The sequence below is a fragment of the Pseudorasbora parva genome, chromosome 4, assembly GCF_024679245.1.
Source record: "Pseudorasbora parva isolate DD20220531a chromosome 4, ASM2467924v1, whole genome shotgun sequence".
NCBI lineage: Eukaryota > Metazoa > Chordata > Actinopteri > Cypriniformes > Gobionidae > Pseudorasbora > Pseudorasbora parva.
In genome coordinates this window covers 34,387,680-34,407,340 of record NC_090175.1, presented here as the reverse complement: position 1 = coordinate 34,407,340, position 19,661 = coordinate 34,387,680, and the positions used below count along the sequence as shown (strand labels likewise).

The window sequence follows — 19,661 nt, the reverse complement described above, 5'->3', positions numbered from 1 at the left end:
GAAAATTCTGGGAGTAATACAACCCACAAACATATGGAACTATGGAATGTTTAATATGAGAAACCAAAAACCTGGTGAAACCATAGAAGCATTTGCGAGTGATTTAAAGAACAAAGCAAAGACGTGCAGATTTGGTGATCTAACAGACTAACTCATAAGAGACAGACTTGTGTGCAGCATGACCATTGATGACATGAGAGAAATTCTACTGAGAGACAGTGAATTAACACTAGCCAAAGCAATAGAATTGTGTCAAATCCAGACTCTTGCAGCACCTAAAAGCAACACTAACGTGGACAGTGTGTACCACAGGACAAAGACTAAAATGAGTGGTTGATGTTTTATCATGTTTTAATGATTTGATGTTTAATGATGTTTTAGAGGCAAGCATGAAGCAAAAAAGGAAAATGCTTAACTTATGGTCAGCAGTGCCAAAAATTAAAAAAATGGAATAATTTCAAAATGTGCTGCAAAACTACACCAAAGCACATGTCAAATAGACAGAGAAAAGCAATTGACCAGCTCAAACCAAAAGAAACTTCCACAGATAGATCGATTGAATCCTACTATGTGGATGGATTTTCAATTAAAAAGGCTGCTGTACAAACAGTGAAAAAAGGAAAACTCTACAAAAAACTGAGCTAATTTGCACTGTGAACATCAATGGATATTCAGTTGATCTTAAAGTAGACACAGGGGCTAAATGTAATGTAATTTCTGAAGCTCTGTTGACAAAAATAAAAAATGGATAGGAACATCGAAGAACACCAAACTCAGCCTATGGAGGTGAGGAGATACCCACAGCAGGCTTTTCTACTTTCACCTGCCGCTCATCAGAAAGGGGCATACAACATCTCATTCTACATGGTAAAAAGAAAATGTACAACCATTGATAAGTTTACCATGTGACAGCAGATGACGTTTTAAGCTTTACAAGTCAAATTCATTCTTGAATGTTCAGTCCTTTTTAAGATCATCTTGAAATCCACTGAATGGACATCATCAATGGTGGCAACCTACAAGAGATAATAATATGTATCGACCCAAGAGACCTTAATAAAGCTCTCCTACGTCCGCACCACCCAATGCTTACTGTAGAATTTGTCGCATCTCAATTGCCGAATTCTTCTGCCTTTTCTGTTTGGGAAAAATGTATTCTGGCAAATTGCTCTTGGTGAAAAATCATCAATGTTGAAAACGATTTCTACGCATGTCATTTCCCCCCAGCACCGCTAAAATCAGCACAGCGAGTGAGGTGTTCCAAAGAGCTATGAAACAAATATTCACATGCTATCCATTGCTAATATCCAAGCTATTATATTATTGGACGACATCCTAGTGGGAGAACAGGACATGAAAGAACATGACGAGAACCTTAAAAAAGTGCTGGATCATGCATGAAAAGTCAGCCTTAGATTCAACCCTCTCAAATGTACGTTTTGGCTGTCAGAAGTATGACGTGTTCACAAGTGTAGGACGAATATCGTCCATTCTGTCAACTTTTCCAGTGTTCTCTTCCTACATTTGTCATTCTCGTGCTTTGATTTATTATGGGAAGCAAATGAAATGCGATTTGTGTTCCCCTCTGTCCCAAAAAGAGATACCCCTCGCTGCAGACTGTAGCGCGCTGACGTCACGAATATACGTCACGTATATTACGTATCGCATATCTTTAAAACGCATGCGCCATAACGTGGTGACTGCGCATGCGTGTACTATTTGCGTTATGCGGTGATGTCACGTGTTTTGATGTCTTGTTTGACGTCCCACGTCTTTAAAATGCATGAGAAAACTTGACATAATAGGTTGATAAAATGTTAAAAACGCTAAAGTAATAAAAAAAAACAGCAAAACGGAGTACACATATCCTTGGTTTTGACCATGCCACCTGAGGTAAAACAATATAATAAGGAATTACAGAGTATACTTTGTAATGGCTGTGTATTTTATTTAAACTAAGTGTAGTTTAGATTACAACTCTTTATTGTCCACGCAGGTGGAAATTCATCTTCAGCCTCACAAAAATTATTAATTTGAATTCCCAATTCAATACAGCAAACACACTAAGAAACTTGAAAGAATTACATGCCCCATGCATTACAAACGTATAAACTAATTACGCTAAGACCATAAATAAGTAATATCACTAAATAAATAAATAACCACCCTTAGTAACATAATGTACATAGATCGTTAATTGTATAAAATAATGGCAGATGGTATAAATGTGTTATTTTCACATTATGTTGTAGCCTACATTGTTCTTCTTTATTTTTGTGTATTATATTTTTTTGGACAGTTTCTGTTGCATTGACAATACGACATGTAAAACATTTATGCCAATAAAGTAGTTTGATGTTAAACTGACTACATACAGTACATTTTCAGTGTCTATATCCCATATTATACAGTCTTGTTCAAAATAATAGCAGTACAATGTGACTAACCAGAATAATCAAGGTTTTTCGTATATTTTTTTATTGCTACGTGGCAAACAAGTTACCAGTAGGTTCAGTAGATTCTCAGAAAACAAATGAGACCCAGCATTCATGATATGCACGCTCTTAAGGCTGTGCAATTGGGCAATTAGTTGAATTAGTTGAAAGGGGTGTGTTCAAAAAAATAGCAGTGTGGCATTCAATCACTAAGGTCATCAATTTTGTGAAGAAACAGGTGTGAATCAGGTGGCCCCTATTTAAGGATGAAGCCAACACTTGTTGAACATGCATTTGAAAGCTGAGGAAAATGGGTCGTTCAAGACATTGTTCAGAAGAACAGCGTACTTTGATTAAAAAGTTGATTAGAGAGGGGAAAACCTATAAAGAGGTGCAAAAAATGATAGGCTGTTCAGCTAAAATGATCTCCAATGCCTTAAAATGGAGAGCAAAACCAGAGAGACGTGGAAGAAAACGGAAGACAACCATCAAAAATATGGAACTATGGAATGTTTAATATGAGAAACCAAAAACCTGGTGAAACCATAGAAGCATTTGCGAGTGATTTAAAGAACAAAGCAAAGACGTGCAGATTTGGTGATCTAACAGACTAACTCATAAGAGACAGACTTGTGTGCAGCATGACCATTGATGACATGAGAGAAATTCTACTGAGAGACAGTGAATTAACACTAGCCAAAGCAATAGAATTGTGTCAAATCCAGACTCTTGCAGCACCTAAAAGCAACACTAACGTGGACAGTGTGTACCACAGGACAAAGACTAAAATGAGTGGTTGATGTTTTATCATGTTTTAATGATTTGATGTTTAATGATGTTTTAGAGGCAAGCATGAAGCAAAAAAGGAAAATGCTTAACTTATGGTCAGCAGTGCCAAAAATTAAAAAAATGGAATAATTTCAAAATGTGCTGCAAAACTACACCAAAGCACATGTCAAATAGACAGAGAAAAGCAATTGACCAGCTCAAACCAAAAGAAACTTCCACAGATAGATCGATTGAATCCTACTATGTGGATGGATTTTCAATTAAAAAGGCTGCTGTACAAACAGTGAAAAAAGGAAAACTCTACAAAAAACTGAGCTAATTTGCACTGTGAACATCAATGGATATTCAGTTGATCTTAAAGTAGACACAGGGGCTAAATGTAATGTAATTTCTGAAGCTCTGTTGACAAAAATAAAAAATGGATAGGAACATCGAAGAACACCAAACTCAGCCTATGGAGGTGAGGAGATACCCACAGCAGGCTTTTCTACTTTCACCTGCCGCTCATCAGAAAGGGGCATACAACATCTCATTCTACATGGTAAAAAGAAAATGTACAACCATTGATAAGTTTACCATGTGACAGCAGATGACGTTTTAAGCTTTACAAGTCAAATTCATTCTTGAATGTTCAGTCCTTTTTAAGATCATCTTGAAATCCACTGAATGGACATCATCAATGGTGGCAACCTACAAGAGATAATAATATGTATCGACCCAAGAGACCTTAATAAAGCTCTCCTACGTCCGCACCACCCAATGCTTACTGTAGAATTTGTCGCATCTCAATTGCCGAATTCTTCTGCCTTTTCTGTTTGGGAAAAATGTATTCTGGCAAATTGCTCTTGGTGAAAAATCATCAATGTTGAAAACGATTTCTACGCATGTCATTTCCCCCCAGCACCGCTAAAATCAGCACAGCGAGTGAGGTGTTCCAAAGAGCTATGAAACAAATATTCACATGCTATCCATTGCTAATATCCAAGCTATTATATTATTGGACGACATCCTAGTGGGAGAACAGGACATGAAAGAACATGACGAGAACCTTAAAAAAGTGCTGGATCATGCATGAAAAGTCAGCCTTAGATTCAACCCTCTCAAATGTACGTTTTGGCTGTCAGAAGTATGACGTGTTCACAAGTGTAGGACGAATATCGTCCATTCTGTCAACTTTTCCAGTGTTCTCTTCCTACATTTGTCATTCTCGTGCTTTGATTTATTATGGGAAGCAAATGAAATGCGATTTGTGTTCCCCTCTGTCCCAAAAAGAGATACCCCTCGCTGCAGACTGTAGCGCGCTGACGTCACGAATATACGTCACGTATATTACGTATCGCATATCTTTAAAACGCATGCGCCATAACGTGGTGACTGCGCATGCGTGTACTATTTGCGTTATGCGGTGATGTCACGTGTTTTGATGTCTTGTTTGACGTCCCACGTCTTTAAAATGCATGAGAAAACTTGACATAATAGGTTGATAAAATGTTAAAAACGCTAAAGTAATAAAAAAAAACAGCAAAACGGAGTACACATATCCTTGGTTTTGACCATGCCACCTGAGGTAAAACAATATAATAAGGAATTACAGAGTATACTTTGTAATGGCTGTGTATTTTATTTAAACTAAGTGTAGTTTAGATTACAACTCTTTATTGTCCACGCAGGTGGAAATTCATCTTCAGCCTCACAAAAATTATTAATTTGAATTCCCAATTCAATACAGCAAACACACTAAGAAACTTGAAAGAATTACATGCCCCATGCATTACAAACGTATAAACTAATTACGCTAAGACCATAAATAAGTAATATCACTAAATAAATAAATAACCACCCTTAGTAACATAATGTACATAGATCGTTAATTGTATAAAATAATGGCAGATGGTATAAATGTGTTATTTTCACATTATGTTGTAGCCTACATTGTTCTTCTTTATTTTTGTGTATTATATTTTTTTGGACAGTTTCTGTTGCATTGACAATACGACATGTAAAACATTTATGCCAATAAAGTAGTTTGATGTTAAACTGACTACATACAGTACATTTTCAGTGTCTATATCCCATATTATACAGTCTTGTTCAAAATAATAGCAGTACAATGTGACTAACCAGAATAATCAAGGTTTTTCGTATATTTTTTTATTGCTACGTGGCAAACAAGTTACCAGTAGGTTCAGTAGATTCTCAGAAAACAAATGAGACCCAGCATTCATGATATGCACGCTCTTAAGGCTGTGCAATTGGGCAATTAGTTGAATTAGTTGAAAGGGGTGTGTTCAAAAAAATAGCAGTGTGGCATTCAATCACTAAGGTCATCAATTTTGTGAAGAAACAGGTGTGAATCAGGTGGCCCCTATTTAAGGATGAAGCCAACACTTGTTGAACATGCATTTGAAAGCTGAGGAAAATGGGTCGTTCAAGACATTGTTCAGAAGAACAGCGTACTTTGATTAAAAAGTTGATTAGAGAGGGGAAAACCTATAAAGAGGTGCAAAAAATGATAGGCTGTTCAGCTAAAATGATCTCCAATGCCTTAAAATGGAGAGCAAAACCAGAGAGACGTGGAAGAAAACGGAAGACAACCATCAAAATGGATAGAAGAATAACCAGAATGGCAAAGGCTCAGCCAATGATCACCTCCAGGATGATCAAAGACAGTCTGGAGTTACCTGTAAGTACTGTGACAGTTAGAAGACGTCTGTGTGATGCTAATCTATTTTCAAGAATCCCCCGCAAAGTCCCTCTTTTTAAAAAAAGGCATGTGCAGAAGAGGTTACAATTTGCCAAAGAACACATCAACTGGCCTAAAGAGAAATGGAGGAACATTTTGTGGACTGATGAGAGTAAAATTGTTCTTTTTGGGTCCAAGGGCCACAGGCAGTTTGTGAGACGACCCCCAAACTCTGAATTCAAGCCACAGTACACAGTGAAGACAGTGAAGCATGGAGGTGCAAGCATCATGATATGGAAATGTTTCTCCTACTATGGTGTTGGGCCTATTTATCGCATACCAGGGATCATGGATCAGTTTGCATATTATGTTAAAATACTTGAAGAGGTCATGTTGCCCTATGCTGAAGAGGACATGTCCTTGAAACGGTTGTTTCAACAAGACAATGACCCAAAACACACCAGTAAACGGGCAAAGTCTTGGTTCCAAACCAACAAAATTAATGTTATGGAGTGGCCAGCCCAATCTCCAGACCTTAATCCAATTGAGAACTTGTGGGGTGATATCAAAAATGCTGTTTCTGAAGCAAAACCAAGAAATGTGAATGAATTGTGGAATGTTGTTAAAGAATCATGGAGTGGAATAACAGCTGAGAGGTGCCACAAGTTGGTTGACTCCATGCCACACAGATGTCAAGCAGTTTTAAAAAACTGTGGTCATACAACTAAATATTAGTTTAGTGATTCACAGGATTGCTAAATCCCAGGAAAAAAAAATGTTTGTACAAAATAGTTTTGAGTTTGTACAGTCAAAGGTAGACACTGCTATTTTTTTGAACACACCCCTTTCAACTAATTGCCCAATTGCACAGCCTTAAGAGCGTGCATATCATGAATGCTGGGTCTTGTTTGTTTTCTGACAATCTACTGAACCTACTGGTAACTTGTTTGCCACGTAGCAATAAAAAATATACTAAAAACCTTGATTATTCTGGTTAGTCACATTGTACTGCTATTATTTTGAACAAGACTGTATATATATATATTAACTTGTCATGTATAACATAACTTGTTGTATTCATAAACTCATTAGGCTATTCAAACACAAAATAACCAGTTAAGTCTCAAGCACCAAAAGCAATCCTAAGTTTTCTTTCATTGAAAAATATGCATTTTCATTTATTCATACATGGTTGCAACAACATTTAGTTCAACATTTTAAGTGCCACTGTTTTATAAAATGTTTTATTGGCTGAAATTTCAAAGTCCAGTAATTATACATTCAAATTGTATGCCATCTATGAATCTTCCTTAGCGGGGGAAAACTTCTACATTTTATAATTTTGAATAGAGGTTGATGATATTTAATATCCCTTGGTGTAGAAAATAAATATTCAATAATTTGAGGCATGGGGGCACATTGGCCCTCATTCATCAAAGGTGCGTACACCAAATTTTCAGCGTATGTCTGGCATACGCCCAAACCCATGGTGACTTTGAGATTTATCAATATGGACGTTGGAGTACGGCACGCTCAAATCCCACGCCAGCTCAGGAGGTGGTGCATGTACATTTTGAGTTAGTGCAAAAATGCGCAGAAAAACAATTCCTAACACCACAAAACGCACGGACAAAGATATGCTATATTATGACCCACTGTAAAAAAAAAACAACGATTATAAACTTCAGTGTTTATTTTTGTGCAACATGGACTTCAATGTTTAATTTGTGTGACTTTACCAAGGCATTTGATTTGTATTCCTCCAGTTGCGAGCCTGTGCGCTTTACCTGACGGTTCATGGTTAGGCCTGGCAGCTCCGCACGGACTGGGACTGAAAATAATTCAGACTGACAAAATAATAAAAATCACATTCTTCTTCTTAATAATAATTAATAATAATAATAATAATAATAACAACAACAACATTCTTCTTCTAAATAACAATAAGCGTCATTAATAATAATCATAATAATAAGAAGAATCATCTTACAAATTGTCATGCAGTTATTAATGTGAATGAATGGTACTCCACATCACATCATCATCACTATTGTACACCCCAATTCATGTGCCGTGATACGAAATTAAATGCTAATTGTTTCAAAACGTGCTGTAAAATAATGCATTTTGATAGGTAATTTATCATCCAAACAGCTATTTAAACTGCTGGAGTGCGCTTCTCAACCCTCACACTATTAACAGTACTCGTAATTTGGGTCCATATTTTGTTTTTGTGGGCACCTGTAATCCCGCTCTTTAAACTCCCAAATAAAACCATTTCGTTTTTTCCACCTGATGATGGTCTCGATCTCCACGTCGGAGAACTTTAGCTTCTTTGCCATCTTCCGTGTGTCCATGGCGTAAAATGAGGGCGTGGGGGAGGCAGAGACTTGAATATATAGTGCCGTATTATTCTAATGACCATCGTTTTCAGCCGCGTCATTTATCAAGGGCGGGTATTGCGTACACCTGGGTTGTAGAGGTGCGCACAGCTTCATAAATCGGGAGGTGAGAGGAGCTTGAGCATAATCTTATGCTAACATTATATGCCCGTGTCTACGCAAGATGGATAAATGAGGGCCAATATGTCTATGGGACTGAACCATATAGGGCCTTTAAAATTAAGGTTATAAAATAAAATGTTATTAAGAATGAGAATATAGAAGTATATTGAGATATATTTAATACTTTTAGAGTTACAGGCACAGTGTGCGAAAAAATAGTATTGATGGCACTCAGACAGCAATGTTCAATTGTGTATCTAAAAGAAAAGTATCTTAAAAAAATAGATACATTTCTAGTTTATTTGCTGTTTAGAAAATATAAGCCTATTGAAAATGGTTACCTATTAATTCATGGAGCAACATCCCTACTGATATCCCTACATCTCCCTATATCTCTGGAAATTAATGGGCCTTAAAATTAAGAAACCAAAAGTCAAAAGTGTTTTAAGAATTAAAATCTGAAAGGATATTAAGGTATCTTCAAAATGAATTACAGGGGTGCAAACTTTGAATTAAAAAAAAATAATTATATATACATATATTTTTTTTTTTCACGAATTGCTTTTTAAGTAAAATGTTATAGTGTCTGTAGACCTCTCGTGACTGTTTTAAAGACGGTTCATTATTTCCATTCACTCCACCTTCTTCCTTCTGGGCTCTTACCGATACTGGTAAAGTTTAAAATATATTTTTGCTTGATTCAGTAACAAGCTAGAGCTAAGCATATTGAGTATTTGTCATCTCTATCAGTGATACATGCTTCATGAAGACATAAACCAAAAAAATGTATAATCAAAATGAAAGATTACCTATAACTGGCTACATTATTTATGATCTTAGTTATGTGTGGACTAGAGGCTTGTAATTTAAAAATGTCTCCTTCACTTTCAGAGAGAACAGGATATGAGAATGAATGAAATGGGTACCCGTGGAGCCATTAGTATGGGAGGTATGATCATAATGAGACTTGAAATGCAATTGGAAACTGCTCTGTGAGGTGTATATTATATTATATTATATTATATTATATTATATTATATTATATTATATTATATTATATTATATTATATTATATTATATTTAAATGTTGGAGGGTTGTTTTGCCTCTTTTCAAGATAAGTGTCTTGTCTGCTTTCTTAACCTGGAAAAATCTTATTCTGTTTTAACAGGATTTTTTTTTTTTTTTACTCTACATTCTCTAATCTCAGTTTTTCCTCAATGCTTTTTCACACCAAACAATAATATTTAACTCAAAGAAGTTAGAGTTTGAATGGAAAAAAATATGATTCCTATAAAATGTATCCCCTTCAATATTCTTTTTACCTTGTTCTGTGCATATTTGCACTTTACATGACTCAGTTTGCGCCAACAATTTTTTCAAAGTTTTATATTAACATCTAATTCTATTTTAGTAAACATCGGCATAAAAGGCAAGTCTATTCTTTCCTATTGAGACATATATCAGAGTGAAAAAGTTTCTAGGACCAGAACAAATAAAGGGTGGGGATTGATTTTTATGCCTGATCGATGTATGTGTGTGTGTATATAGGGCTTTTCAATTTGGGTAGGCCAAATCCAGACGGAAATGGCACCAGAGTAATTTAGTGTAAATACATTACTTAGTCTAAAACAAATGCCAAAGTGATGCATATCTCCATAAAGTAGAGAATTTATGTTGTTAAATGGTACCACATGACATCATAGCTCCTCCACAGACATTTAAAATTGAAAGTATGACAATGTCAGGGTCCACAGAGTTTAAGACACATGCAGATTTTTTTTTTTTTTTTTTTTTTTTTTTGCCAACCTGTAATAATTATGTTAAATAATACAGATGCACTTTATGCGTTTAATCTCATTTTATGCATGCAAATTCTCACTTTAGAGAAATTCTCACATATTAGCTTCAAATAGGTTGTGCATGCTTTGTACAAAAAATTTAACAAATTAGTGTTTCCTACAGGCTGCTGCTCATAGTCTTCACTTTTTTGCATTGTTTGGTGTGAAAAGGCCTTCAGGATGTTATTGTTTTATGTTATTATTTTATTTTATTTTAAGTATTGTGTAATACTTTTTGATGATCGGTTACAAAGAACATCAACACTTCCTGAATGAGGTCCACATTTGCCACACCAGCTTTTGTTATATTTTGCATTTAAAAATGTATTCATCATCTTTTTTGTTTGTTTGCGAATTGCAGCAAAGTAATATACAGTCCCAAATATTCCTTTTTTTATTTAAATGTAAGCAGGGTTCCCACTCTTCTTGAAAGTACTTGAGTTTCAGACACATGGATTCAAAGCCTGGAAAGTACTTGAAAACAAATAGATATTATGTGCTTGAATTAAATTTGAAATAAATTTAGTTTAGAATGGTGTTATTCCAAATATTGTCCTACAATAGGGATATATACACTATCAAAGACAGAACGAAACATTGCTTATGTTCAGGGGGTGAAGGGGTGGTGAAAAAAAAAATTTGAACTGATGTACAGAGGTACCAACACTTCCTGAAAAGTTGTGATTTACAGTGTTTCTGAGTAACACTCTACAAACTTTAACACGTTACTGTAATTCCACTACTTTTAGCAGTAATGTTTTTTTTTTGATAAAGTAAAGCAAAGCAATTACAATTACTGAAATTTAAATGAGTTTGTTGCTCATGTTACTCTCTTCTGTGAAAAATTAATGTTAAGTGAATGAGACAAGAAGCTTAAATCTAGGCCCTTTAAAGGAACACTCCACTTTTTTTTTTCATTTTCTAAGTCCCTCAGAGTTAAACAGTTGAGTTTTAATATTTTTGAATCCATTCAGATAATTTCTCCTATTAAAAACTTGACTATTCTGTAGTTACATTGTGTAGTAAGACCAACAGAAAATTAAAAGATTTGTATAGCAATTCCTGCATAGTAATCATGGAACTTTGTGGATGTACCATGGGTTCAGTGGAGCGATGATACTACGCAGCACCTGAAAGTAGTCCTCAGATGGGTAACTTCCAATGCGACCGACACTAAGTTTGTGTAGTTGTAGAGTTGCAGCCGTCAAATTATGTAGTGGTTTTACTGTAGGATACTACGTTAATAAAATACTGCGTTAGTGATGTTACGTTCTGTGCCGAGGCTTCGGAGTGTGTCTCCCGAATTGAAAATTATTTGGCGGCCGCCAAAAAAAAAGTTGTCCCGTCAAAGCCTTATTTGATCAGTTATTGTGATTTATGAGTGATGTAACATGTTAACTGAGTGACATAGAGAAAGAGCGGAGCTCGCTCACTCTCTCTGTCTTCATAATAAGCATTAATGTCTTAGCATATTTCATTTACATATTACGTTAGTCAAAAAGTTGGAAGACTCACCAGTTTGAATCTGCTCTCCTCTCCTCGTCCCTTCTGCCCCAGTCTGTTCAGCCACACTTTCTCTTTCACATTTCAAAAGCTCATCTTCAGTGTATTCCGGTTCAAATAGATAAGGTTCAGGATCTGCACCAAAGTAAATATGGACCCACTTTATATAAGATGGCCTTAACTGCTAGCTACTAACATTTTAATTAATACAATGCACTTTTTGTGTACATACATGTTTTTACATTGTACTTACATTTTAAAAATACCTGCATGTAATTACGTCTGTAATTAATTTCTGTAGTTACATTTTTAATTACACAGTTGGCACTTCCCTTACACCTAACCCTACCCTTAAACTTACCCACACCACCACACCTATCCCTAACTTTACCCTTATCCCACCTCAATATCAGTAAAGGTGTTTTGCAATACAATTTGAACACAGTAAGTACATTGTACTTATTTTAAGGCCACCTGATATATATAAAGTGGGGCCGTAAATATCTTCTGAATCGTCTCTCACAACCGTCTCCATGGTTGCAAGGCAGCTCTGCTCTGTGCAAGCAGACTGTCACGTTAGTTATGTTGACGAAAGTTTGCTTAATTTCAGACGCTGTGTAATATCATTGCGCCGCTGTACCCATGATGGCCTCAAAGTCATGTGATTCTTACGCATAAATGAGAAAATAGTTCCTAGGTATATCAGTCTAAAAAATCACAACTTTTCATTTTTTGTTGGTCTTAGTACACGATGTAAATAAAAAAGTGTCAAGTTTTAAATAGGAAAAGTACTGAAAGTCTTTGGTAATTTTTTTGAGCGCAATGCTTATGGTCTAATTTGATTTAATGATGTATGCTAAAAGTGCTACCGCCAGATACAGAGATCGGCTGAATGGATTGAAAAACTGTAAAATACAACTGTTTAACTTTACGGGACATGGAAAATTAGCCTATTTTCAAAAAAAGTTGAGTTGAGAATGGTATGTATGGACTTATCTAACTCTGGGGAATATGTGAATAATCTAAACTCCCAAAAAGTCGCCGTCTTCCTTTAAGTAGCCTACTTTAAGAGGTATTTTGTGATGCTACAAATGCTGGGTTATTAATCTGATAGGTGCTTGATATAAAATAAATTGTACTTGAAAAGTACTTGAAAGTCCTTGAATCTGGTGTTCAGGAAAGAGTGGGAACCCTGTGTAAGGTGTCACAGATTCATACATTGTCATATTGTAATTTACTGTAGATTTCATTAAAACTTTCATCCCTCTCATAATGTCAACTGTACATTGTTAATGTCAACTGTACATTGTCTTACGTAGATTCATTTAACCCTGTTGCTGTGGTTAGCGGTAACCAAGGCCCCTCACAAATGATGGGCATAGTAGGCCGAGTTGGATCCATGGGAACTGAGGGATCATCAAATATGGGGACACACCTGATTCCAGATAATGGAGTGATGGTAATGTATTGTTGTTTGGTATTCATAACTCTACAGTTTGAGCTACTTGAGTATCTTTTGGTTTTGTTTGTGATTATTGATGTCACAGTTTGTGACCTTTATAAAATATGTAGGGCAATTTTTATGGTTTGAAGAAAACTAATTGTATATTTGAAGAAAATAATTGTACACATTTTATTATTGTTATTTTAGTAGTTTTGCATCATTTGTGCAGGATTACAAAATTATATGAGTGAATGTAGGCATTTATTAGTATATCACTACCATTTCACACTTTATTTGGTAGGTGTGTATTGTTAGCAATGTTATTACTGGGGATGTAAAATGATGGTTCAGTTTATGCACCTCAGTAGGGTAAAAGGTTCACCAATGTAGGGCAAAATGCATTAGTAATGATACGATTACTTTATCAATTACTGATTTTAACTCGCTCTATGCATGGCCAATACTCTTATGTATATGAACTTAAAAACACATGCACAATATTCTTTGATATGTGGATAAATGTGTACAATAAATTCTCATGGATAATCATTTTCTTCTTTGATTACATTTTTACACCACAGGATCTAATGCATTAAGGCAAACGAGATAGAATTTAGGCAAGAATAGAATTTATAGTGGTATAATTTCCAATTGAAAGAAGAAGAAAAAATACGTTTTTTAATTTACTTTTTTTATTTAATGCCATCCAGCCCTTAATGTCAGTAAGGCAGTTCAAAGCAGGCTCATGACAGATCCATTGTCCTTTTGGAATGGCAGAATAATCTTTGTATGATTTGCAGAGCAATGGAATGGGTCACCATGTTACCTAAATTTATTTCCCAGAGAGAGCATATACAATGAAAAAAAAAGGGAAGTGAGAATAGACCCTTGAGGGACTCCACTTTAGTGGAACATTGGGCATTGACATACATTTACCCAATTTAAAGCTTAGCAAAGCTTTTATCTTAAACTATTTAAGGGCCACTGCGTTCAGTGTATTAAATTAATCCCTCAGGTTTCCGCTGTTCTTTTCGATAAGATCAGAAAAAATTTACCACTCACAGTTTTAACTAATTTCTAGTAATCTCCTAACAGTCTCTTAAAAATCTCAAATGACACTTGAAGATAATCTCTCTTCCATTTAGGTCTCCACCTGTCTGCATAATCGACCCATGGCATGGGTGGAATCATTTAGCCAGGGTTCAGATTTCAAATTTACCTTGAACAAAAGACCATTCTCAAAATAGTCAATAATTTTATCTCTTCTTATTTGCTACATAAATCTTTAAAAAAAAAAAAAAAAAAAAAAAAACGAATCAAATTAGCAAAAAAAAATACTTTGCATTGCTGTCCACGATAACGTCAAGGATCAGCCAAATTTCCACAAGCATAGTCAGATTTTTAGATGTTCGTCATTTATTTTAGAATAAGGTTAGAATAATGTGCTCCCTACCTAGTGCTCTAAATGAGTGCGCATCACAGTGGTTGAAGTGTCCCTTCAACCGAGGGAGACCAAATTCATCACCACCATATCAATATAAACAATATTGTCTCATCCTAGGAGGGAAACTTGGGAGTTTGAAATGACATTCCACAAAGAATAGTTTTGCACTTGTAGTATAGTAAAGCAAAACTATATTTGTTTGGTTCTAGTGATTTGTGGATCATGGTTATATCAGTGGACACTGCAGATAATCCACAGGCTGGGCAGACTAAGTAATAAAAAATGACATTCCAATTCACTGCATGTTAAAACATTACATTCTTACTTGTTTTAGACAAACTGAGTATCATTTGAAATATTTAAGACCACTTAATATTTGATATTTAATAAAACTAGGTTGCAGTAACATTCATTTAGAGTGCAAAATAATTGCTCTGTAATTTTCAATATTGTGAATAGAATAAATCAGTTAATTCATATTTGCTAAAATCTGCTCATTTGTTTGTGTTCACATAATGCACTAGATGGGCTCTTAGTCCATATTTGGAGAAATATTTATTTACTTTCACAATTGCAAAATATTTTGTCATACAAAATACAATTTCTATTCATTTCACACGGAATTATGCAACTTGAAGAGCTGAAAGCATTCAGAATGTGCGGAAAAACTGAAAGAGCTTTCAGTGTGTGCTCTGTCTTTCCTGTTCTGGGTTTTGTGTGAGTCATTGTGTAAACTCCTCGAGCACTCATTTAATCTGGAGCTGTCAATCATTTTTTGCCATAATTCCTGCCTCAAATGACACTGATGACACTGTCCTGCAAACTTTTTCATTCTGAGCTCCATGGCAAACAAACCCAAAGAAACATTTCTACATATGAAACTAGAAGCTAATAAGCACACAGTTACGATGGTGTATAGTTTGTGTGTGATTTTCATGCACTTTGGTGTACTTTCATATCAATAATGGATGTTTACATTATAAATGCTAATCTGGTGTCCATTCTTCGTACACCGCTAACTCTGGTAGCTGGATTTTATTGTTGACGATCTGACATGATCTCGGATTGTTTGGTTCTTCGCTCCTCATCCTGGACTTGCTGTCATAGCAACAGGTCCCTAAACTTAAACCTGCTCGCGAGTAAATCTTTTTAAGCGTCATTGATACTTAAAATTTGGCCTAAAATTGTTACAAAAGACCTGTTCTATTGACCTGTTCCTTACGTCACCCAGGTCAATAATAATTTTTATTTTTATTTTATTTTTTAATTTTTTAATTTTTTTAATTATATGATGACAATACATTGATGTCTTGTCACCAGCCAATGGCTGCATTGCTGATTGTGGTTTAGAGTACTGATACATCTGCCCTTTTCAGGGAACACAAGAACACACAGTAATCTCAGACAACCTAATCCAGATTTTTAAATCAAATCCCCAAATTCGCTTGAACAACCAAATAGAGATAAAAGAATAGTTAAGATTAGGTGACATTCATGGCAGAGGTGTGAAAGGTTCATCGAATGAGAATAGAAACATGAATGGGACAGTTCTCCTCACCAGACAATAAACTGCAAATAGGTGTTTACAGGGCAAAAAAAAAAAAAAAAATTTAATAGCATCTCATCAGCCTATAAAACTCTAAAATGTCACATGACATGAACTTATAAAAGATGTAATAAAATTCATAGTTTTAAATAACATCCTCAGTTTTGAAATTAACCATAAAACTTGAACAAAATGAAGCTGAAGCCACATCATATTTGTATACATTTTAAAAATATATGTTCTTATTTATTTATTTTATTCTAGAGCTTATATATTAATAATAGTTTGAGTAATTCTGAGTCTTGAACTGTAAACTATCAAGTGTTGCCTTTTTTATTATATATTGTCATATATTTATTATATATGTGATTGTGTGAAACCTCAAATTTTCAAATATTCCAATCCAATATGATTTCTGACCTGAAGGGTTGCCAGAATAATAATCATACACTGTTAGTTAATAGGCCAGAGGAGAACTGGCACCCCGACTGAGTCTGGTTTATCCCAAGGTTTTTTTTTCTCCATCATGCCCTGATGGAGTTTTGGTTCCTTGCCACTGTCACCTTTATCTTAGCTTGCTCTGTTGGGGACACTAAAATTTCAAAGATCTACGTTTTCAACTAAACATCTAAATAAAATGAATTACTAAATTAACGATAGTACTGATCTGTCTACATTGTTGCTATATGATTCATTAAAATAAGCTGATAACATCACTGTTTTCTCCAGAAAGACTGTACAGCCGAATCAAATTTTGTTGCAATATTGTCCTGTTTAACACTGAAGCTGCTTTGAAACAACTGTCATTGTAAAAGCGCTATATAAATAAAGTTGACTTGACTGGACTATGTGTCTATTTAGAATGACTTATGAGCAGCAACCTTTTTATTTTGGGTATGTAATTTATGCCCTACTTGCCAAAAATGGAGGGTTTGGGGTAAGGGGTTAATATGTTGACATGGAACACTTATTTCATGGTAAAACGCAACAAATGTGTCACTCTACTGTTGCTTTCAACAACAACCACATATCTCTCTCCAGGGAAAACTAATCAATGAAAACACGTGCACCTACTAGTGGACATTTATATAAAACACAAAAGGAAAGATATTAAGCAGCAACGGAGGAAGATTCTGTGTTTAGTTTATGGAAATGTATTTTTCCAAAGAACAATTTAAATACTTTTTAAAAGCAGCCTATTTCATTGTAATATGTTATTACACTTGACACTAAGAATTAGAATAATTGTAATGTGACGATAATGGTCTCGGCCAATATCTAAATCAGAGAAAATCATAGGCTCTGGTGGGTGGCAGGTGGATGATTTATTTTTAAAAGCGGATTCAGGAGATGTTTGAACTGATCCGCGCATATCTTTTCAGTACATGTGTACAGAACCCAAAGAACAAAAAAAAATTCAGTACGTATGTGTACTGTTACACCCCCGACGTTAGTATCAGTGCTAAGCCAACATTTAGAAAAAATAACATTAAAAAAAAGGTGGTTCATTTATTTACTGTGCTTGTGTATTGGTATTCGTTTTAGTAAAACTTTCCAGTACTAAAGTTCAACACCATGTGAGATATGTAACGCCAAATTAAAATTTAGCAAAGTCACTTAGTCAAGTCAACTTTATTTATAGCGTTTTTCAATGATGATTGTTTCAAAGCAGCTACACAGTGTTTTACAGGAAAATATTGTAACAAAACTTAGGCCATCTGCACAAGGGTTGCACAGAAGCTGCATTCTAGTGTACATTATATTCTTTTCAGATATAAGGTTACGTTAGAGAGCAGTAAGCGATTTCTGAGAAACATTGTTGATATAAACATTGTCGATATCAACATTGTTGATATAAATGTATATGCCCCCTATTGCTGATTAGCTACAAGAGTGTTATGGTGATTGGTCTGATCCACTTAGTTTTTCTCCTATTTACACAGCCAGGAATTTAGTTTTCAACACACATAACAGACATCTAGCAAATATTTACAAAATTATTTGTTTGGGTGCTGGTTTCAAATTGCAATGCCAATTTTCAGAAATTACTTGCTGCACCTTTAAACCAATATATTGTTAAACTTAAGATTTTAAGAAGAACGTTTTTGTTAGTTGTAAATGCTGTGAACCGTTGATTAAAATAATAAACACTATTGTTCTTGAAAATTGCAGTGTTACTAAAAATCTCTCAGTATAGGATGTTCCCAAGATATAATTTATGAACATGAATTTATAAAACATGTCTTTTGATCTACACTTTAACATGCAGCTATTTTTCTTAGAATTAATATATCTCTCGCTGTGCTTATTTTTTAATATTATTCTTGTTCTTGTAGAAATTCTGCAGGCATTACTTTTGCTAATGTGCTAATTGAATTATTTATTTGTTTAATTATTTTTTTCTTCTTCTTCTTTTCTGGGTATTCCTGGGCTCCACGGCTTATCCTATTCATCCATTGAATTTTCTGGGGGGGAATTAAATTTTTGCTCATTTTTGGAATTATATAGCATAATGAGCGGTTTTCTGAAGGAGGAGGTCTTCCAATGGGTTCTCCCGTGGGTGGGCGGACTGGTGTTGACTCCCCTCAGCAACAGCAACAGCAGCAGCAGCACTCGCCAATGGTGGTTGGGGCAGGTCCTATTCCTGGTGTGGTTGGCCAAAGTGGCTTTGGGAGAGGAAGTCCAGTTGGGGGCAACTTTGATGGGCCGAACAACAAACGGCATAGATACTAATATTTATTTTCTCTTGAAATTATGCTTACACATGTACAGACTGGAGCACCTTGTCTCATGATTTCTGATAAATAACCATATGACCAAATGACTATTTATGTCTAAAATGGACAGAAATAGCATGAGCCAGGCCCTGCGTTAATGTGAAACACTGTTATGAATTATTAAATACCATTGAACTTGTACATGTCAAAACATCCTAAACCAATAATAGGTTGCTTACTATTAATGTAGTTAAGTATTTCTTTTTTCTTTTCTTTTTATCCAATATTGTCAATAAGTGTTTATGTGGAACTTGCATTTGTTTTCATTTGTTGTGTCTGTGAATGTTTTTTGTTGTTGTTGTTTTTTAGAATATTCAGAATTCTTCTGCTTTCTGGTTTAGAATGTCAGTGCTTTGAATAAATGTTTTAAAAGAACTATGCATTGTGTATTATTAGTGGTTAAATCACTGGAGCCATGTCCTTATTGTTACGATTGAGTAGCATCATTCAAGTTGCAGATTCTGAGTAAATGGCGCATACAGTCTTGTTCAAAATAATAGCAGTACAATGTGACTAACCAGAATAATCAAGGTTTTTAGTATATTTTTTATTGCTATGTGGCAAAGAAGTTACCAGTAGGTTCAGTAGATTTTTTTCTTCTGGGATTTAGCAATCCTGTGAATCACTAAACTAATATTTAGTTGTATGACCACAGTTTTTTAAAACTGCTTGACATCTGTGTGGCATGGAGTCAACC

General features: G+C 35.0%; 1 protein-coding gene across 1 annotated transcript in view; it reads left to right on the top strand.

Moving 5' to 3' along the window:
* Window positions 1–19,340, top strand: part of LOC137073277 (paraspeckle component 1) — a 61,461-nt gene extending 42,121 nt beyond the window's left edge. The window contains exons 7-9 of the mRNA XM_067441600.1: window positions 9,303–9,360; window positions 13,073–13,212; window positions 18,696–19,340. Coding sequence (XP_067297701.1) covers window positions 9,303–9,360; window positions 13,073–13,212; window positions 18,696–18,920 — 423 coding nt within the window. The 3' untranslated portion in view covers window positions 18,921–19,340. The remainder of the gene's footprint in view (window positions 1–9,302; window positions 9,361–13,072; window positions 13,213–18,695) is intronic.
* Window positions 19,341–19,661: the final 321 nt, after the last annotated feature.